Source organism: Typha angustifolia, chromosome 15, assembly GCF_048772165.1.
Source record: "Typha angustifolia cultivar Huaian chromosome 15, ASM4877216v1, whole genome shotgun sequence".
Lineage (NCBI taxonomy): Eukaryota > Viridiplantae > Streptophyta > Magnoliopsida > Poales > Typhaceae > Typha > Typha angustifolia.
In genome coordinates this window covers 9260556-9282855 of record NC_133253.1, presented here as the reverse complement: position 1 = coordinate 9282855, position 22300 = coordinate 9260556, and the positions used below count along the sequence as shown (strand labels likewise).

The following is a 22300-nucleotide window of genomic DNA, read 5'->3' as shown; positions in this document are numbered from 1 at the left end:
TAGCTTAACTTGAGCTGAGTCCCTGAATCTCAAGTTATGCTCAAAATTAATTGAGTCAAGCCTAAGCTAGAGCTAGCTCGCTTATACTCGGCTCATTTACATCCACACCTATAAGTCATTGCTGGCTTACAAGCCCGCAATCATAGCATAAGGTATGGTTAGTTCTTTTATAATGATTGTGGTCTTGTAAGTTATTGTTGGGCAACCATACAATAGATTAATATTATCATATTTTTTTAAGGTAAAGTTACTTTTTTTTTCTCTTTTAAGTTTGCATTTAAGGCTAAATTATATTTTAAGAAGTTCGTAGTCTTGTAAACCTAATAAAAACAGTAAGTTATTGTGGGCTTGCCACTACATGTGGGCTAGCAGCTCATAAGCACACTGAGTCAATTGGGCTAGATTTATAATAGATTTGACTCCAGACTTTAGGACATCAATTATTAATGTCTCAAATCCATCGCGGTCTTCCTTCTCTCACTCTCTATATATTCCTCTCTTTTAATATCTTTTTTTGTTCTCCCTACTATATAGTCATTGTTCTTTCGACAAATACATTTAGCTTCGGCAAACTCCAATAATACAAGTCCAATTGCGGTGACCTAAAATATGTAATTTTATTTTAATTTATTTCTTTCTCAATTTGTTATTTCTTTCTCAATTTGTTATTTCTTTGGCTCTCTGTTTCTTCTTCTTCATTTTCTTCTGTTCACTACACAACAATTATTTTTCTTTTCTGTTTGATTTTTTTTTTCTAATAAATTATTACGGACTCAGTAAGTTTTAAATATTTTTAAAGGAAAATATGAAAAAATAAATTGCGAATATATGAGAAATGAATTGAGATGCGGGTCGGATGCCTTTATTACTTTGATGCGACGGAAAAAAAATTAAACATATCTATGTTTTAGGAAAATTGAATTATAATTTACTCTATCATTCCATCTTCTTTATAACACCTATCTTTATTCTAAGGGGGTAATTGGATTAAATTTTCTTTTAATTTTAAAATAGTAAAGATAGTTCCTTGTGCATATTTGTGTGTATCTCTTGGGTAAATTGTGCGCATTAATTTCATTACGTAAAGGTATACATTTAGAATAAAAAATAAATACATTTAGTTTTAAATGTTCAATCTTAGTATAACAAAACGTTTTAAGGTCTAGTTAACATTAGGAATAGAGGTAAAATAGGAATAACAAATAAAAATTGTTATTGTCAAAATAAAGGATTTATTCTAGGAATAACTATTACCATGTTTACTTCTATTCTAGAATAAGGATATAATAATTATATTTGATATGATATAAAGTAAAGATAAAGAAGAAAAAATTATTGAAATACCTTTTAATTTAACTTAAAGTAGATTAGTCAAATAGATAATAAATAAATTAATATATTTTATATATGTAATGCTTGAGAGTTACTTATGCAATGCTAGGGCATTTAGGGGTGTAAACGAGCTGAGCCTGAGTGAGCCGGCTCTAGCTCAGGCTTGGTTCGAAATTAATTTCGAGCCTCAAATTTAGGCTTAGGCTCGAGTCAGTTCAACTCGAGCTAAGCTCAAGCTAAACCAGACTAAGCTCAAACCAAGCCTAAGCTGAGCCCGAGCTTTATTAGAGGATGAGGAGGAGGAGGCGACGGTGATGAAGCGGACGGTGATGAAGAAGTCCGACACCAACGAGGCTCTCCTCAGTCTGGATGATGCGCAGCTTGCCAATGGAGGACGAGGAGGTGACGGCTAGATGAGGTGGCAATGGATTAAGGAGGAGGACAAGGCGGCGACGGATTAAGGAGGAGGACGATGACGAGGCGGCGACGACTTAAGGAGGATGACGAGGCAGCGACGGCTTGAGGAGGAGGATGATGAGGTGGTGATTGAGCGAGGATAAAGAATTAGGAAATTTAGGCTATGTGACATTGTGAATACTAATTTTTTAATATAAACCGAGCCTACCGTGCCAAGCCTAAGCGAGCCAACTCAAGCTCAGGCTAGGCTCAAAATTAATTTCGAGCCTCAAATTTAGGCTCAGGGTTAGCTCAGCTCATATCGAGCGGAGACAAGATTGAGCCGATCGTTTATTTTGACAGCCTTAAGGGCATTACATATATAATGTATATAATATAGAGAGATAAATACGCAATACAATGTTAGAAAGATAAATATGCAATACAATGCAATGTTAGATAGATAAATATGCAATACAATGCAATGCTAAGCAGATAGATATACAATACTTGAAAAATAGACATGCAACGCTTATACAAATTTATATTAACATTTAATCCTACACATTTTATTATCAAAAATAACGTTTTGAATAATATTATATAGTATTATATTTTTTTTAATATTATTATGTTGTATTATTTTAAGTAAGGATAATTCCCTTTTCACTGCCTTAACTATCAATGATTTCCACAGTGACCCTCTAAACTTTTTTTTGATACATACTGACCCTCTAAACTATCAGAAATATCTTGCTCCCATAACACCGTTAATGAAATCTGTGAATTAACTAAATTATCTTTCCATTTATAATGACAAAATAGTTAAGTAGCTTAGCTAATATTAAATATTTTAATTTTTTTAAAATTTCTTCATAGCCCCTAATCCCCATTTCTCCTTCTAACATTTCTCTCATCTTCCTCCCCCTCATCATCTTCCTACCCAAACGAGAATTCTTTTGGTACCTTGATCAATTTGGGAGGCTCGAAGAGAAAAGCGGCGCGAACCCACCATCGTCATGCTCGTGCCCGGTCCGGCAGTCGTGGGGGAGCCTCAACAACCTTATCAATCGCCTCTAAGCCACCTACAAGGAGAATGGCGGGAAGCCTGAGTTTAGCCCTTTCAGCGCCCGCGTCGTCCAACTCTATCTCCGCGAGGTACGCAAGCACCAGTTGAAGGTTAGTGTTAGGAGAAGGAGTCAAGAGATCTAGGAACCCATCGAAGATATCATCCACGGCTACTACTCTCCTCCCTCTTCGCTCTCCTCTTCCAAAACTGCCTACTTCTCCTCTCCCTCACCCCACCATTTGCTTTTTTAGGTTTTTAGTGTTGGCAATTGTGTACAAAATATTCTAAATGTTTTTATACATGTACATGAATATTTATACAAGTTTTGAAAGTATTTGGATTGAAGAATTTTAAGATCAAAGGAGAAAGGTTCATGCGTTCGCACCGCGTTTGAACGTGCTCTCAGGAGTTCGTACATACAAAGGATGCGTTCGGGGCATTCGAACACATGCACAGGCATTCACACATACAAAGAACACGTTCAGGCCATTCAAATACATGCACAAGCGTTCACATATATAGAGAACATGTTTAGACCGTTTGAACGCGTGCATAGGCATTCACATATACATAGAACACATTTAGGCCATTCGAACGTGAGCATAGGCATTTAAACATACATAGAACATGTTCGGGCCATTCGAATACATTTATAGGCATTCACAAATACAAAGAACATTTTTCTGCCGTTCAAACACAATCAAGAGTCGTTCGAACGCACCCTACATACGTTCACACATATAGAGGAGTATATTTGCGTGTTCAAACTCAACTAGTGAAAATCAAGTCATCGCATTCAAATGCACTTGGGCCCGTTCCAACGCACCTGAGAACAAGTTAGCATGTTCGAACACACTCGGGCTGCGATTTAAGGCACTTATGTAATATGCAAATTTTGGACTTACGTGAGTTCTGATATGACTTAGATTTGACTCTATCTTGGTTACATATATAAGCATTGTGATGCCCTAACTATAGGGTGGTTGGTGAAAGCAATTAAAAGAGAGTTCTTGAGGCTACATCATTTCTTCTACCAACAAGATCCGTCTCTTCTACATCGTATTAAGCTTTGGTCTTAAGGGTCATCTAGATGAACGATAAACATGAAAGGCTACTAAGGTTGGATATCAATCACCGGAAGCGGTGAATCATGGGTTCTAGTGAGCAAGACTGAGAGGAATAAAGTTGTGGGGATCGACGGGTTATTTTGTGAGTCAGTCTTGTAACTACTACTATTTTAGTGATTGGCTTTGATTTGAGTTTAGATCTGTAGTTTTTTCCTATTTAGGTTTTTCCACGTAAAAATCTTGGTGTTTATCTTTGCTTTTGTTTTTTAATATTTATTCCGCTTTTACTTAAGAAAAGGGGTGATATCATTGCCTAGGGTTTAGATACATACGTGTGTCTAAGTTTTTTCATGCTCTACTCCTTGCTTCCTTTGCTTGCATGATACGATCTCCCCTTAGGCTAAGGTTCGATCTCTTTCAATTCTCTGATCTGGATTAGCTGGCACGGAACTTTGAAATAAGATCCCAAAAGATGCCGCCGATGTGAAATTTTGATATGTTGTAGCCCCAGAAAAGAGCTTTCCAATTGTACTCGAGATATCGTCCGATTAGTGGAAGAAGGTCAAGGTGATCTGTTTAGGATCCATGGATGGAGGCACGTGATCCTAGGTGATGGTGGTTGGTGGAAGACCAACGTTAATGGGGTGGCACCGGTGAAAAGTGGTAAAGGAAGGGTTATGGTCGATGGAAGGGTTAGGGCAAGTGTCGAATAGATTGGAAGAAGTGGGAGGAAAGGGCCGCCCCAAAGGGTCTAGGGTAATTGGCCGGTTGAGAGGGGTTAGAAGCGGCGTCGCTGGGGATTGAGGGAACGAGAGCGAAGAAGATGAAGGAGGCAAGGCAAAACTCAATTCTTTAATAATCAATAATGACCTCTGGTTGCCATCCACATCCTTTTAGAGGCTAACCAACAACTCAAAATTAACCCTAAACAATACAATTTCGTCGACCGCATTCGCACGTGCCCGATCGCATTCGAACGCACCGAGTTCGCTCTTCTCTAGATTTGCGAATACGATGCAGGCATTTGAACGCGCCTGTTTCCCACTTCTCTGGATTTACGAACATGATGCAGGCATTCACAGTGCGTTCGAACGGGGCGTTCGAACGCACAATGTACACTCTTCACCCACGTTCACAACCCATTCACAAACGCGACTTACAAAAAAACTTATTTTTCATGGAAATTAAACATTGAAACAAAAAACAAAGACACTCCTAAAGTGAATCCATACTCGAGATGACATCGGTGGAGTCCGAATCGTATCATTGCAATACACATGCTCGTTCTTCGGTGACTCACGTGTCGAGGGCGTCGTCTCCTCCGTGGTGGACAAGCTCCTCAAGCGGGAGGAGAACCGAGACCTAATAGAGGGTCTGGATGAATCGTCTCAAAGAGCGAAGAGGGCGAGAGAAGCGCTCGATGACATAGAGAGGCAAGAAGCTAAGGCCTCAAAGGCTAGGTCCTATGTGCGCCAGCTCGAGAAGAAGCAATCGGAGGTGGGTATTCCCCTCTCTCTTCTTCCCCACCACCTATTTGATCTTTTTCCTTAATGAGTTGTAAACATTATCTGCTACTCCAGCACACTGAGCAACGGCGATGTCAAACTCGGAGAGGAGGTTGATGATAATGGCAACCCTAGGCTCGGAGAGGAGGGCAATCACGATGCTGGGAAGAACGTGGAGGAGAAGCGCGACGGGAGATGTGTAGTGGCCAATACCGGAGGAGGAAAATATGGGAGTTGTGGATTAGGGTATTCTCTAAGATAGGGAGGAGGAAAAAGAAGAGATCGATGGTATTCTCTAAGGGTATTTTGGTCATTATAAAAGTCTATTTTAACTTGTTAAATGCAGGTAAGAGTAATTCAGCCATTTAGTTGTCACATGTTAACTTATGGATGAAAATGGATAACGGAACCCTAACGGAAGGGGTCAAGTGGAATATTTCTAATAGTTCAGAGGGTCAATGTATATCAAAAAAAGTTCGTAGTCATTGTAGAAATCGGTGATATTTCAGGGGGTGAAAAAGGGAATTATCCCTTTTAAATATTGTTATATTTTATACCGAAATTAATAACATCTTATTTTATATGAAACATATATTTTTTAAAATATTTACACCGTCATATTTTTTATTTTAGATTAAAATATGAGATTATTAATAGTATTATTTTACTAACGCTCAAAAATAGTATTAATACTATGTTCACTTATTTTTCTATAAATATTACTCTAATGAAAAAAAATAGTAGAAAGTAAAACATTTTTGAATCACTCTTTTTTACTTGCATTTGCATATCAACCAAAGCGCTGCAATTTTATTTCACATGATATCTCATAGATCATGGCTATCGATTCAACGTCATGGCGGGTCTGAAAGATGCATGTGTCGTGTGGCTGTCTTTTTAGGAGGATCAGCTTTATTGTCCAACTTAATTATTTGAAAATTTATAGATCTAAACTAAATGTCTTTATGTAATGTTAGCTATATTTTTATTTTTTTCTACTAACATCCAAACAAATTCATCAATTAACTTTAAAAATACCCTCATCCTAGCTTTCCAATAAGGATAATTTAAACCATCTAGAAGTAGGGCTATCAAGCTCGACAAGCGGCTCGAGCTTGGCTCGGGCTTGGCTCGGCTGAAGCTCAAGTCAAGCTCGGCTATATCAAAGCTAAACCGAGCCCGAGCTGCTAAAACCGGCTTGAATTAATATCGAGCCGAGCCTAAGTTGGAGCCGGCTCGATAGGCTCGATATAAATCCCCGCATCATCCTTTGTCACGGTAGAACTCCTCCTCCTCCTCCTCCTCCTCCTCCTCCTCCTTCTTCTTCTTCTTCTTCTTCTTCGGCAGCAACTTTCTTCTTCTTCTTCTTCTTTTCTCCTCCTTCGGCAGCGGCAAGCCGCCGTGGTGCCACCTCCTCCTTTGGTAGTGGCAAGCCACCTCGGTGCCCCGCCTTCTCTTCCTTCTTGTTCTTCTTCTTTAGCAGCGGTAAGCTGCTGCAGTGCTGCCTCCTCCTCCTTTAGCAATGGCAAGCCACCGTAGTGCCGCCTCCTCCTCCTTCGGTAGAGGCAAGCTATCGTGGTGCCGCCTCCTCCTCCTTCGAGAGCGATAAGTAGTCGCGGTACCCTGCCCCTCCTCCTCCTTCTTTTTCTTCTTCTTCGGCAGCGGCAAGCTACCATAGTGCTGCCTCCTCCTCCTTCCACAGCGGCATGCAGCCACGGTGCCCCGCCTCCTCCTCCTTCTTCTTCTTCTTCATCATCATTATCATCTTATTTGGCTCAACTTGGGCTCAATCTGGATCTGTCAGGCTCGATTCGGCTCGGCTTAAATGAGGCTTGATGATAGGCTCATTTTAGGCTTGAGTTAAGCTAAGCCGAGCCTGAGCCCAATTCTAAGGATCGAAATTAATTCCGAGCTGACCTTGAGTCAGAGTCGGCTCGCTCAAGCTCGGCTCGTTTTCACCCCTACTTAGAAGAGATGGTAGTAGCCTATCATTCCCTACTTAAGTCTATATCTCAAGGATATCTCTAAAATAAGAAAACCACAATTTGATACCAATCGAAAAAAAAATTATGGTGGAGAATAGGAGTTCTAATCTGACTAGGTTTAGAGATATGGAAAAAATTAGTCAAAATTAAAAATCTAAATCTAAATTAGTTTAAAAAAATCTAGTCCTACGAGGTCTAGAAAAATCTAATAAGTATCAAACTTGAAAAACCGAAACCAATTAAGAAATCTAAATCCTACTCGAAAAAAAGAAAATCAAACTCAAATTGGTATGTGAAAAAACCAATTTAGATAAATAAAAAAAAATGAAAGACCAAATATGAATAAGAAAAATAAATACGGTTAACACAAGACGACATATTTTTTAATATGAAAAACCTCTCTCACATGTAGAGATATAGAACCTCCCAAAGCTGATTGATCCTATTTTACCGAGCAATAAAATCAAAACTTACTTACAACTCCTCACGCTACTTCATCGTCGTAGTACTTAAGTAACCGGTTGAACAATTATGATTTTTGGATCCTTTAAATAAAGTATGGCGGAATCTCCGATTTGTACTAGAAGAATCCCATAAGAAAACACCAAGTTTGAATAAAATTTAAATGTTTCTTTTTTCTAATAACTGCGAGGTGTGCATTTGACTTATTGTGTATGCATCGAGCTCTGAATTACATAAGGGCTCGTATATATGATAATCTTTTTTCCGGGGTGAGTACAACACTGTTCTGGGTGCACAACAGGCTACAAATGTTGAAAGTCGATGTTCTTATTTGATTTCTCATTCATTCTTCAATCTTCTTTGCGTAATCATGCATTCTTGCACAAGTCATATGTTTTGATCAAATAAATTTAGATTGTACAATATATTTGAAACTATTTTGTATCCACCAAACCTAATGTTAAGAACTAGGCATTGATACCAATTTGTTATTTGAATATGCTCAGGAACACCAATAGATCTCATCGCAACAGTTTAACAAAATGAGAAAATATTATGAATCGGTCTAATATTATGAAACTTAGATCCTAGCTTGATAGCCCTCCAATGGCTAAATGAATGCTAGGGTTAGTTCTTGGTGTAAAGGGGGATAAGTTATTATAGAAAAGGGGGGATAGAGGCTGAAAGAAACATACCAAAAACTTCGACGGTGGAAGAAGGAAGGTAGGAAAATGTGTCAATAGCTAAAGACAAGAGAAGAAGATAGGACTAAAGCCAATTCCAATAACAAAATCATCATCATCCTCCTCTAATTAGGGTTTCCACCATATATATATATATATATATATATAAATATATATATAAACGCTCACCCTAAGGATTTATCGACTAATTTAAACAACTCCAAACAAATCCTAACAAATCAATAAAATAAGTCTTCCTTATCTTCTCGGATTAACTCTTTATTTTGTATTCCGAATCAAGAGAAGTCATGAATATCAAAGTTGTATCTGGAGGTTGGCAAACTTGTCAAACTAGTTTGACATTATTTGGATATGTGTAGAATATTCTACGAATATTTTTCTAAAACTGCGCAGAGTTGGATTTAGCTAATTAAATAAAATCCTAACCTGCTAACTCTAACTAAATCAAATAATCAAATAAGATAATTAGACTCAATCCATTGAGCCTAATCTCTCTTTGATATGAACCGATCTAACCCAATTCGCATTAGAAAATTAAATCCCAAATAAAAATTGCAATATTAGTACATAAAAGAGAAGAAAATCGAACTAACAGATAAGCCATAAGATTTATGTGATTGACGGAGGAGAAGTTGCAAAATAACCAGAAGGAATTATGAATCCCAAGTTAATATCTCTCTCAACCTTCATTTTCAATAAAGAAAAGCAGGTAAAAATCCCTTCAAAAGTGCTTCTGCTGCTACGTGTGCAATGGTTGGCTGCTCCAAATTTTTTTCTCAAGTGAAGAACGATTCAATTGTGGCTGGCGTACTTTTGGACAAAGAAAACCTCGTTTTCTTTTCAGTCTTCATGTGAGCCCCAGTTTCAATTAACTAATAGGAAATCAATTCCCATTCGAACTTGCTTAAATCACAATCAATGGAACGAGTCAAACCCAACACCATAGCTGTAGAGCGAGAAAGGGCGATGGGAAAGAAATGATAGTATAGTTGATCCATAGTGGGTGCATGCGATTTCCATCTTCGTTAGGTGGAGAGCATGATGTATTTCTTTTTTATAATTGTAGGGCCTATAGGCTGTAGAATTTAGAAGACACTAAGATCCATAATTTTTTTTTAATAATTAAATTGGATAAGTAAGTCAATTCTCTCATAATAATAAAATTTTCTTTTTTTAATTGATCATGAGTTAATAGGCTATGTAGACTATCATGCAAAGAAATGTAGTATGCAAAAATCAATCACTCGTCAGAATATTAGAATTACAATCTAAAAGGGCTTATTTGTTGCTTTCTATCTGTTGGCCCTAGCAGTGCTCTGCTAGGGTTCAAAATTTCCCCTTTCCAAAACAAGGTTTTTCCCACCGTTGGTCACCTCTGGCAGCTTGTCTGCACTCTCTCCCACTAGTTTAGTGGGTTCCTTATTCTGTCCTCAGTCTTCTCTCTCCTTCCTTTTTTTCCTCCTTTCAAAGTTCACTCCTCCTCGTCCTTCTATCATTGGCGTGCCACTACCGTCTCGCCTTGGTCCCCTCCTCGACCTTCCACATCTCCCTCGTCTGCACCGAACGCCAAGGCTGTGGATCTTACCTCGGTCTCTTTCTCGAGCTTCCGCACTGTCGTCATCTGCGATGGTTGTCATGGATCTATGTTTGGGAAAAACAAATTTTTTATCCATGGATGTATCGACAAATCTATCACTCCCGCCCTACTCATTATTTCCTTTTCTTTTCTTACTATTTCATTCTTGGTTTTATTCTTAGTTTCACAAGTTGCTCAAAGGAGTTTTCAAGTGATTTTGTTATAATTGCTAGACTCCATCACTAGTGTGAATGTATTCCTATCTAGGCTTGCTCCTTTGTTGAGTGCTCACTATTTCAAGACTCATGTTGTTATCCCTTTAGTGCCACTACGGTTGGCTAAGCAGGAGACTTATTTTTAGAAAAAATGATCTATCTCATTTTCTTATTGTGCTCAAGTATTTGATCTTGATACTTTATTATTATTATTATTGTTCGATCTGTAGTATAGCGAAGCGAGAGGCTTGTTCTTAGGATTGTTATTTTATTCCATCTTTCTTCTCATGTATCAAATTATAATCGTTTGATTGAAATTAATAATATAATCAGTCTACAAATTTTCTCTAAAAAAAAAAATCTACATGGGCTCAAGCGATATAGTCAGATCAATTTGGATCATAAATAGAAGTCTTGATGCACAGCAATCCACATGAACTAAGCGGGCTAGGCAAAACTTTTGGAAAATACTTTAATCTCTAGCTTTGAATTTTTCAATAGATTTTCTTGTATTCCTATTTTTTGGGCCTTGTATTGGTTAATGAGATTTTGATGGTTTTTAATGGACTTTTTTTTTTTTTACTTAACGGATTTTAATTGATATACCTTTTGACTTCATGGATGTTTAAGACTAAAGTCTTTTCATTTCTTAGTTTCCAGTATTGATTTGAATTTTGCATTTTTTTTTACTTTTTTTCTTAGTTTTTTACCAAAAAAATAAAAAATTTAAAAACTGAAAATATCAAAAGAAATTATTGCATTATCACTTTTTTGAGATATATTGCATTATCACCTTTTTAATGTTTGTACTTGACTTGAATATATTATATATTGGTCTTTTAAAAGAAATTATTTTTCTTCTTTGCATGTAGGATTAAAAATACATTTAATAATTGCACGCATTATAAACCTAATTTCCATTCTAGTATCCTTTATATAGAGTGTGCATACTTTGATTATAATAGATTAACCTAGTCTTAAATGCAATTACATATATATTCATTATTAGTCAAGTAACACTTGGCTCATTGATTCACAAAGTGATAAAATCGATTGAAAAAATAAATGAAAAGTCATTATAAAAAATAAAGAATTGCTTTGCATGATGCATAGTTTCAAAAAATATTTAAGGAAAGGGCTACTCTATTTCTTAAGTGTGAAAGACATCTTTTCACATTAAAAATACCTTTAATTTGTGTATTTGTGATTTGAATTCTTTTGATCATCCTGACCTATGTTGATTCATTTGTGCATTTTAGGATCTTTTTGTGAAAATTAGTTTTTAAGATCGCGCATTTTAGTTTGTGCCGAATTTCTAAAGTGCTTAAAATATTTTTTTAACTCCTCTAATTTGAAATTAATATTTTTCTTTTTAAGTCAAATATCATGGATTGAATTTCGACACAAAAGCAATTGGACAAATTTTGAAATTTTCAGTCTAGCATTGGATTTTTCATGAATTGATCAAACTCGGTAAGTTTATGTGATCATGTGTCTTGGTTCAAATTTTTTTTATTATTCGGAGCAATTTAGTTATTTGGGATTTCATAATTTAATTTGGCATTTGATTTCAAACTGATTTTAGAATCTTAGCTTTGAAATCGGTTATATAAATTTTAGATTGTATATGGTAAATATTTAGTTTTTTGTGTCTACGAATTTGGCATTGTAAAATTTTGCCCTAACACAAATATTTATAGGATTTCAATAGAAAACTATTAACTATCATTCCCAATATACATGATATGAATTAAACTCATAACCTCCATTAGGGGTTGGTGAGATTCAGTGGTGGCTTAAAAGACCAATTTTAGTTATAACACATTTCCTGTATAAACGTGGATTAGATAGGAGCCAACTCATACTAGTCATTCCAAGGGCAATGACTTAATCAAGTCATTCTAAGCAAGTCATGATTGAATCTGAAAGAGAATATAAGTGACTCTACGATTCAAGCAAGCCGAATCAAAGTCATTAGACACACGCAATCAATGCATTGACGTTCTCAAATTAATTCTCATGGAGTTGGCTAGTATTGAATCTCAATCCCTTTATTAGTAAAGATTCAAATCCAAACCTCCTAATTGGGAGTAAAATCCAACATGAGCCTAGATAAGATGCAGGTTGTTTTACTCCTTTTTACTTGAATTATGACCGAAGAATGCCACAATAACAGCTAAACACCAATTGTACACTGTACTTACGTATGAGGCTATAAGGATATAATATAATAATAATTTGATCTAATTTTGGCCCAACCTATAAGCTATGCTAAGGTTTCTTATATTTTTTGTTTTCCCCTTTTCTAAAAACTTCTCCCCATGATGAGTGAATTTTCCCTAGCTAGTTTAGTTGGGAGGAGAGGAGAGGCTTTCATTTTATTTCCCCTCTCTCTTTCTCTCATTCTTCCTCTCTTTCTTTTCTACCCGCCCTCTTTTCCTCCTTCAACAATTGCAATGAGTCCCTTGTTACCATCACCTTTACCTAGTTTCCCCTCCCTCCATTTCTAGACCTAAATCTTACCCATCTCTATAATGTTTGATCACATCTCCTCCTCAGTCTGTGCCACCCACGAGGACCGATTAATCTATGCTCACAACTTTTTGCTGACCTCCCATCATCTACACTGACGCTGATGAATTTGACATCCTCCATCACATTAGCATCTGCAACCTTTGGGTCCCAATTCAAGGATGGGGTAGCTAGGCCGGTGTAGTAGATGCTGACATTATTATGACTAGAATAGTCATCATCATCGCTACTAGCCCCCTTGTTTGTCTTTTTTCTTTGCTTTCTTTATGATCTATTTGTTGTGCATTGCAGGTTTGTCTACGTTGGGTCTTTGTGTGGTATTGACATGGCTATAAGACTTTGATCGTATTACATATGTACTTTACCAATACCAACTTTGTCTTATTTTTAGGTCATTGTGCTATATCTTCTGGTTTTGATTGTATATGAGTGCTTATAGTATTGTTTGTTTGATATTATGTCTTATTATTGCTTAGTCTATTTTTAGCCAAGTATGGAGTATCTTTCGTTCAGAGTTGTCGCCCTATCTCTCTTTTCTCTATGTGTATCAAAGTTGTAACGGAACACTATATACTTAATTTAACAATCAATCTATAGATTTTCTCTAAAAAGAAATTATTAATTTCCTAGTACTAGTGCAAGTGAAAGCCCTCCACAACCTTTTAAAAGGTAGGAGGGAGAGAAGAGAGAAAAGCTAGAGAGGCTACAGAGATGGAACTAACGGGTGATCGCTTCGACGTGATTATCATTGGCGGCGGGATCATGGGCAGCTGCACGGCCTACGAGGCCGCAAAGCGTGGACGCCGCGCCCTCCTCCTCGAGCAATTCGACTTCCTCCACCACCGCGGCTCCTCCCACGGCGAGTCCCGCACCATCCGCGCTACCTACCCCAAGTCCTACTACCCACCGCTCGTCCTCGAGTCCTACAGCCTCTGGTCCAAAGCTGAATCGGAGGCCGGCTACCGCGTCCTCACCAAAACCCGGCACCTCGTTGTTGGCCCCGCCGCCGACTGCAGCCTCCAAGCCGTCATCGCCAACTCCGCCGCCCGCGTCATTGATCGCACCGAAGTAGACGATCTCTTCTCCGGCTCGTTCCGGCTCCCCGACGGTTGGATCGGCATCTCAGAGGCCGGCGGCGTGATCAAGCCGACGAAGGCCGTCGCCATGTTTCAAACGCTCGCCCTAAAGAGAGGAGCGGTTCTTAAAGACCACACGGAGGTGAAGGAGATCAAGAAAGACGAAGCCGGAGGGGTATTGATCACGACGGCCAACGGCCACATGTTCCGGGGAGCCAAGTGCGTGGTGACGGTTGGGAGCTGGACCAGGAAGCTAGTTAATACCGTTAGCGGTCTTGTCCTCCCGATCCAACCACTGCACACCTGCGTTTGCTATTGGAAGATCAAGGACGGCCACGAGGAGGATCTCACCCTGGAGAAGGGCTTCCCGACGTTCTCTAGCTACAGCGAGCCGCACATCTACGGGACGCCGTCGGCGGAGTTCCCGGGGCTGATCAAGATCGCGATGGACAGCGGCTACCCGTGCGACCCCGACCTCCGAGATTGGACGTCGAGCTCGGGCGTTCTGGTGGACTCTGTCGGCTCGTGGATCGAAAAGTTCCTCCCCGGGCGGATCGAGGCCGGGCGGCCGGTGATGACGCAGGCGTGCATGTACTCGATGACGCCGGACGGCGACTTCGTGATCGACTTCCTCGGGGGTGAGTTCGGGACGGATGTGGTGGTCGGGGCCGGGTTCTCCGGCCACGGGTTCAAGATGGGGCCGGCGGTCGGGCGGATCCTCGCTGACTTGGCGATCGACGGGGAGGCGAAGGGGGTGGATCTGAGGTGGTTCAGGATGGCTAGATTTGAGGAGGATCCGAAGGGGAATGCAAAGTAGTATGAGGATCAGGTCTCATCTCATCTCATTCTCTAAGAAGGTTAAATTTGGATTTGTTTGAATCTTGGGCCAGTTATTGTCGTAAGTTCTTAAATTTGGATTTTTCATTTTATTGAACTTAAATTTGGATGTTCGCAGCCTTTTGACTTGCAAACCCAGGCATCGAGTCGACGCTACAGGGGAGTTGAGCAGTTTAATTATGAGTCAATAATGCAAGCACTTGTTGCTTAAGGAAATCTATCTGTTTAATCCCGTGTTTGGAAATTTGAAAGTGTTCTTCACGTAATCGCCACTGAAAGTTTTAAATATTACAAATATCACCACTTATTTTAAAATAGAGGAATTATAACTAAAATTTGTTGATCCTTTCATAATTATGATTAGGTTTAATTATACTCATACCTCCTGAACTATGACGCACTGATCTTCTACTATTTAAAATATTACAATCAGACTCTATAAATTAATCGAACATTACAGTTTTATTCTTATCATTATATGGGCGTCTCATTTTTTAACTCAAAATGGACAGCGTTGCACGCAAAGGATTTTTGACAATCATACCTTTAGGATAAAAAATAATTACTTTAAATTATCGTTCTTCTTTTTATTTCTTTATTTTTTTTAATTTTCGTTCCTTTATTTCTTCTTCCTCCTCCACCTAACTGAAACATTACTTCTTCCTTAACTCCACCCTAAACTTAAACCCAAACTCTTCTTCCTCCTCCACCTCAACCATTCTTCTTCCTCAACCCTAAACCAAACCTAAAATCAAATCCTTCTTTCTCATCAACCCCAAACTATGAGTGAAACTAGAAGACTTTACTGGATTCGTAGCAACAATAAACTTGATACTAGATAGCATAATTTGAAGTGCACTAGTTGCAAGAGCTAGGGCTTCATGCTTATCCACACTTTTGAACCTTAATCCAAACTCACTAAGAATCCAAACCAACCTTGTGAAGGAAGGCGTTAACCTCTTAGACCTAATTGATGTAGTATTCCTCATGCCACTTCTATTATCGTCATGGTTAATTAGCATAAAGATGACTTTTTACTTAAATTTGGGGAGCATCTACAGTCTACTCCTTAGTCATAATCTTTATCATAGTGGCTGACTTTGCACATACCAAGACTAGCAATTTAACCCCCTTCCTCCTATTTAGTGTGCAAGTGGTATTCAAAGCTGTTGGAATTGTATATTTCACCTTTGTTGGAATTGATAACATAACAACAATGGCAAAGGAAACTAGAAATCCTTCGAGAGACATACCATTATGGCTGGCTATTCGGGTGGATTCGGTACTTAATAGTACCAATATGGATAGACGGGACACTTTGTGCCTTGATGCAGGATGCCAAAGAGTTAGGGCATGTCATTAGTGCCATGGATATCATCTTTGTCGATTGTAACCAATTTGTTCCTCATAGGCTCTTTCGGGTCTCAAGCAATCACCAGATTTGGAATATGCAGTGGGATAATACTCATTTACTATTATTTTGGCAACTTATAATATGGCTCATGGCTATAAGCAATATGACAAGACTAGAGAGATGCAATCGGAAAAAAGAAAAAGTGGAGGAGACATGATGAAGGCAATGGAGAGGAGAGAAGTTTGATGCTGTCCTCTCAATTCCTGATTGATGCTGTGCAATGGGAGACTTTAGGATAGATGATTTGAAAATGGAGAGGAGAGAAGCGTGATAAGATTGGGTGGTGCAGTTTTGAAATGGAGAGAGAGAGAGAGAGAGAGAGAGAGAGAGAGAGAGAGAGAGAGAGAGAGAGAGAGAGAGAAGAGGAAGTTCTTCCGTACTTCTAATCAAATAACATATAAAACAAGTATTTATATTATCTCTAAATATCAACAAATAAGAATACAAAATAAACCATGTGGACAAGGATAAAAGAATAATCTGCCATCTTTCGTTAATGTCGCTCGCTCTGTCGCACCCCTTGATTGTTTAAGCAATCTAAGTTGTAGCATTTAATACAGTAGGTGGTCACTACAACACTACCCATGGTTCATGGGTGTAATGTAATTGAACATTATTATTTTAGTTGGTTTTTTTTCGAAATATTTATAGAATATTTTTAACATGATTTTTTGAAGGTATCAATTATAATGTTGAAAAGTTTTCCCCAGTAATTATGTAAAAATTTTAATTTAAAATTACGAGAAAGTAGGTTTATACTACTTAGAGCATTATGCTCTCGTCAGGATTCATTTGGAGCTTCAAATTTAGAGCAGAGCCTGCTGTCATAGAGCTCTATCTAAAGAGAGTAGCTCATCGTTTAGACTGATAAAAGAGTGATAGGTACTGGTGGTCCTGTTGGTTGTTGCAATATTATAGCTTGAAACAAATTTTAAGTATCCGGATCCACTAAATTTTATCCTAGATTTATCGGATACGATGGGAACAATCGGGTCAGAATCCAGCTTAGACCCACCAGCTCCACTGACATTAGATATCTATACTTTCTCCGCAAGAAGCATTAAATATTTTTAATCCAATAATTACAAGTACAATGTTATATAAATTTATAATCAATGGCACAGTTGTAAATTGAACCTCGGATTAAATTATTTGGTTTAAACTGCTTAAAAATCAGATCGGATCGAGTCGGATAAAAGTAAGTCAGGCTACCGTACGCAAACCTAGCCCACGGAATAGTATATTATCATTTGCATATATTATTGACTGAAGTAGCCTAACATCTTTTAATTTCCTACATTTGCTCCAAAAGATGTCAAAATAAAATTCCCTACCAGTATTTGCAAAAGAGACAAAAAAGACCAAATAGCTAAGGATTTAACTCTAGTTCTTAAGGGGGATTTGAAGCTTGATAGTGTAAAAAGATTAGAATGGGGGAATTGTGTATTTCTCTATGATAAATCAAGTACATAAATAGGAGGAGATTATAACAATCTCTCCTATAATTAATCTGGTCTATCCAACAGATTAGGATAAAGTTGCTATATACAAGGAAAGTAAATAACAAATAGATTAACCAAATCAATAATAATAGTAATAAAATTTGATTTTGATATTTTTTCCACTACTCCCCCTCAAGTTGGAACCAATTTCAATATTTCTTTCCAACAAACACCCCTCTCAAGTTGGAACTAAATATGATTTCAATATTTTTTTCCAACACTCCCCCTCAAGTTGGAGAGTGGATATCTTGCACGCCCAACTTGCGTACCATAGGTATAAATATTTCTTTTCCCAAAGGTTTAGTTAATAAATCTGCCAATTGATTTGCTGAGCTAATATGCTTGGTAATTATTGAACCATCTTGAATCTTGTCTCGAATATAGCGACAATCCATTTCTATGTGCCTTGTGCATTCATGAAAGACTGGGTTTGCTGCTATATGCAGAGCAGCCTTGTTGTCACAATATAAGGAAGCAGGTCTATGGTGAATAAGGCCTAAGTCTCCTAATAGGCACCGAAGCCATGTTAACTCACAGCAAGCTCCTGTCATTGCGCGGTATTCTGCTTCGACTGAAGATAATGATACAGTTTTCTGTCATTTTGATTTCCATGAAATTAGTGAGGACCCAAGGAATACATAATACCCTGTAGTGGACCGTCTAGTGAGAGGACAACCTCCCCAATCTGAATCATAGTAGGCCCGTAATTTCAAATCATTTTTTGAAGAAAAGAATAGACCTTGACCTGGGGCACCCTTTAGATATCGAACAACGCGTAAGGCTGCTTCCATATGATGTCTTCTGGATTGATGCATAAATCTACTCAAGACATGAACAGAATAAGTGATATCAGGTCTTGAAACTGTCAAATATATCAGGCGGCCCACCAATCTTCTGTATCTGCTTGGATCTTTAAGCAATTCATCTTTATCTGACAGTTTTAAGCCTCTTTCCATAAGAATATCCATTGGAATAGCATTTAATAGACTAGCATCTTTGATTATTTCTAATGCATATTTTCTCTGTGACATAAAAATCCCATTCCCAGATGCAGAGATTTCTATTCCTAGAAAATATTTCAACTCGCCAAGGTCTTTAAGATTGAAATTTTTATGCAAATGCTTCTTGATGGCAGCAATACTGTTTGGATCATTTCCAATGATCAAAATGTCGTCGACATAAATTAGGAGAATGGTAAAGGACTTGCCTTTCTTTTTGGTAAAAGGGGAGTAGTTAGCTGTGGGAGAGAAAGTCTCGTGATAGTCGATGCCCTCCATTTGGGTGAATCCTTGAGCAACCAGGCGCGCCTTATGTCGCTCTATTATGCCATCAGAGTGACGTTTGATCTTGTAAACCCACCAACATCCTATGGGTTTCTTGCCAGTTGGAAGAGAGGTCAGACTCCGTGTGCCGTTGGCAGCAAGGGCATCTAACTCAAGCTTCATTGCATCACGCCATTGAGGGTTGGTGATAGCTTCATTGTAAGAGGTCGGCTCTCGCTCTTGACTGATAGAAGCAATAAACGATTTGTGTGCAGGTGTATAGTGATGATAAGAAAAGTAATTAGTCAGTGGGTACCTTGTCCCTTTGTACGAATTTGGAGAGGAGGAGGTGACTGGATCAGAGGGAGGATGCGTGACGGCGGAGCAAAGATAATCGTTGAACCTCACAGGTGGATTAGATTGTCGAGTGGAGTAGCGGAGAGGAATATTGGTTGGTGGTGGTGGATCAGGTGTTCTGGTAGAGGGAATGGTGGTAGTATGGCAAGGTGGTGGTGGCAGGGAGGAAGTAGAGGGGAGAAGGTTCATGGGTGAACACATTTCAGGCGGTTGTATGTGTAGTGGTGGTGGAGTTACGGTGGAGGGTGGTGAGGTGGGTGGGTTAGGTTCAAATGATGATAATGTGGTTGAGTTGGGTTCAAAAGAATGGTCATATGGGCTTATGGGACTTGTATCATCTCCCTTTGATGGGCTTATTGTTTGGATCAAAGGAAAGGGTAGAGAATAGGTATTATTTGGAGAATAAGAAAAAAATCTTCTTTAAAATAAACATCTCTACTTGTGAAAAATTTTTTTGTTAATAAATCAAAAAGTTAGTAACCTTTTTGACCTATCGGGTATCCAATGAAAATGGAAGGTGTAGCTCGGCAATCGAATTTATGAGAGGTATGGATGTTTGTGTCATAAGCCAAGCAACCAAAAACTCGTAGATGGGAAAAAGTAGGAGGTTTTGAGTAAAGAAGCTCAAATGGTGTCTTGTCGGCTAAAATTGGGGAAGGTAACCGATTAATGATATGAACAGCAGTAAGAGCACATTCTCCCCAAAATTGGGAAGGAAGATTAGCTTAAAATTTTAATGCTCTTGCTACTTGAAGAATGTTACGGTGTTTGCGTTCCACAACCCCATTTTGTTGAGGTGTGTATACGCTAGAATGTTGAAAAATAACACCGTTATCTTGAAAAAAAGAACAAAGAGAGATAAATTCGCCACCATTATCACTTCGAACAGTTTTGATGTGAGTTTCAAATTGAGTAGAAACATAACTGAAAAAACGTTTTAGAAGCAATTGTGTTTCATCTTTATGTCGCATCAAAAATATCTAAGTAAAACGTGAAAAATCGTCGACAATGGTGAGAAAATAATGAGAACCAGAAAGGGAAGGATGTCGATAGCGACCCCAAATATCACAATGAATAGCATCAAATGGTTTAGTAGAGAAAGTACAACTAACATTAAAAGGTAAACGACTTTGTTTGCCAAGTGGACAAATAGAGCAATTGGAATTAGTAGAAAAATTTAAGAAATTTTGGACAATAAAATTCAAGCGGGAAGATGATACATGCCCTAAGCGGTTGTGTCAAAGGTCGGTAGGTGAGATGGTAAGATTGCATGTTGGTTGGTTTGAGGATGTGGCTTCTTTAGTGGTAGACTTTCCTGCTCCTAATGCCACCAGATAATAGAGTCCGTCACTTATTTCACCCAAACCAATCATCTTCCTCGTATCCAGATCCGGCAAAATGCACCAATAAGGGAAAAATGTCACTGAACAATTTAAGACTTTTGTCAATCGTCCTACTGACAACAAATCAACTTTGAATGTAGGAACAGATAAGACATCATGCAACTTATAGACGGAATTCAAAGGCATAGATCCTTTGGCAATAGTTTTGGCCTTCTCTCCACTAGGTAATAATACGGGTGACAACGAGCAACCTTTGTCTTTATGCAGTATTTTTGATGATGAGGTGATATGATTTGTTGCACCACTATCGATAATCCAATTTCGACGAGCTAATTGAGACAAACCTGGTTTTGTGACCGCATTTGCCTTAGGATTAGGGGTACCTTCTACTTGATTATTGAGAAGTTATATAATCTGTTTTAATTGGGCCTCTATGAATGTGGTGTTAGGTCCACCTTCTTTAGAGCTCGTCTGGTTGACCGCAGAGTAATTGGGCCGAGTAGAGCCTGAGCCCGGATTGGACTTGGCCTTTGGATGGTCAGGGGGGTAGCCATGTAATTTATAACACTTTTGGACCCAATGTCCATCGGCATCACAATAGGTGCAGTGGGGTCGCACCTTTCCAGAACTGGGTCCATTATGTCTGTGATTAGAATCAGGCCGATCGCTCCACTCATTTTTCCCCGGTGATGGTGGATAAAGCTTGCGGACAGCCATGGCAGCAACCGAGGTCAGCTCGGTGGAGGTGGAAGCAACTCCTAGGTGGCGTTGTTTCTCCTCTTGAGCAACGAAGGAGTATGCTTCGCAAACCGAGGGGAAAGGTTTCATCAAGAGGATTTGACCGCGTATTGCACTATAAGATTCATTCAAACCCATTAGAAATTGCATTACCTTTTGTTGCTCCGACTGTGATGTTTCACAATGCATCCCTAGCTCGTCCCATAGGGTTTTCAATTGAGTGTAATAGGTGGAGACAGAGGTGGTTTCTTGCTTGTGGAGAGTGATGTCTCGTTGGATCTCAAATATGCGGGCTAGATTGCCCTGAGAGAATCGGGCATCGAGGTCATCCCAAACTTCTTTGGCAGTGGAATAAAAATTCACAGTGTCAGCAATTTCTGTATCACAGGTATTGACTATCCAAGAATGGATAATGTCATTACATCTTGACCAAGTGGCATGACCTTCAGGATCATCTGCTTCTGAAGTAGCTAAGATAGACCCATTGATGAATCCGAGCTTATTTCTTGTATTCAAGGCTCGAATCATGGATCTTTTCCAACTGGAGTAGTTATCTCCATTGAGGGGCTTGGAAACGAGAACCAATCCGGAATGATCGGAAGGATGGATGAAGTAAGGATTGGAGAGGTCAGTAGGGGATTTTTCTTTCCCTACCTTTGATGGATTTGGTAGAACAACACTTTGAGAAGAAGAATGATTATCTTCAGCCATTGAGGGTAATGATGGTTCCGATAGATGCTAGGGTTCTAGCTCTGATACCATATAAAAAGATTAGAATAAGGGAATTGTGTATTTCACTATGATGAATCAAGTACATAAATAGGAGGAGATTATAACAATCTCTCCTATAATTAAGGTGGTCTATCCAACAGATTAGGATAGAGTTGGTATATACAAGAAAAGTAAATAACAAATAGATTAACCAAAT

At 38.6% G+C, this 22300-nt stretch overlaps 2 protein-coding genes across 3 annotated transcripts; one reads left to right on the top strand and one right to left on the bottom strand.

The window, feature by feature from the left end:
• Window positions 1-13231: 13231 nt before the first annotated feature.
• Window positions 13232-15071, top strand: LOC140776960 (probable sarcosine oxidase). 2 transcript variants are annotated; one of them, XM_073120835.1, is made up of 2 exons: window positions 13232-14748; window positions 14875-15071. In XM_073120835.1, exon 1 carries the CDS (start codon window positions 13555-13557, stop codon window positions 14734-14736), a length of 1182 nt encoding a protein of 393 aa, XP_072976936.1. In that variant the 5' UTR covers window positions 13232-13554; the 3' UTR covers window positions 14737-14748; window positions 14875-15071. The 2 variants fall into 2 exon arrangements, with proteins under 2 accessions (XP_072976936.1, XP_072976935.1); XM_073120834.1 differs by having other exon boundaries at window positions 13232-14776.
• A 5968-nt stretch (window positions 15072-21039) lies between these two features.
• On the bottom strand, window positions 21040-22083 carry LOC140779454 (uncharacterized). Its single transcript, XM_073124521.1, has one exon. The coding sequence runs from the start codon at window positions 22081-22083 to the stop codon at window positions 21040-21042; it is 1044 nt and encodes a 347-aa protein (XP_072980622.1).
• Between the last annotated feature and the right edge of the window lie 217 nt (window positions 22084-22300).

What these genes read in the sequence shown, in the direction of transcription:
- LOC140776960 (XM_073120835.1), top strand. Translation starts at nt 13,555, where the DNA reads ATGGAACTAACGGGTGATCGCTTCGACGTGATTATCATTGGCGGCGGG.
- LOC140779454 (XM_073124521.1), bottom strand. Translation starts at nt 22,083, where the DNA reads ATGGCTGAAGATAATCATTCTTCTTCTCAAAGTGTTGTTCTACCAAAT.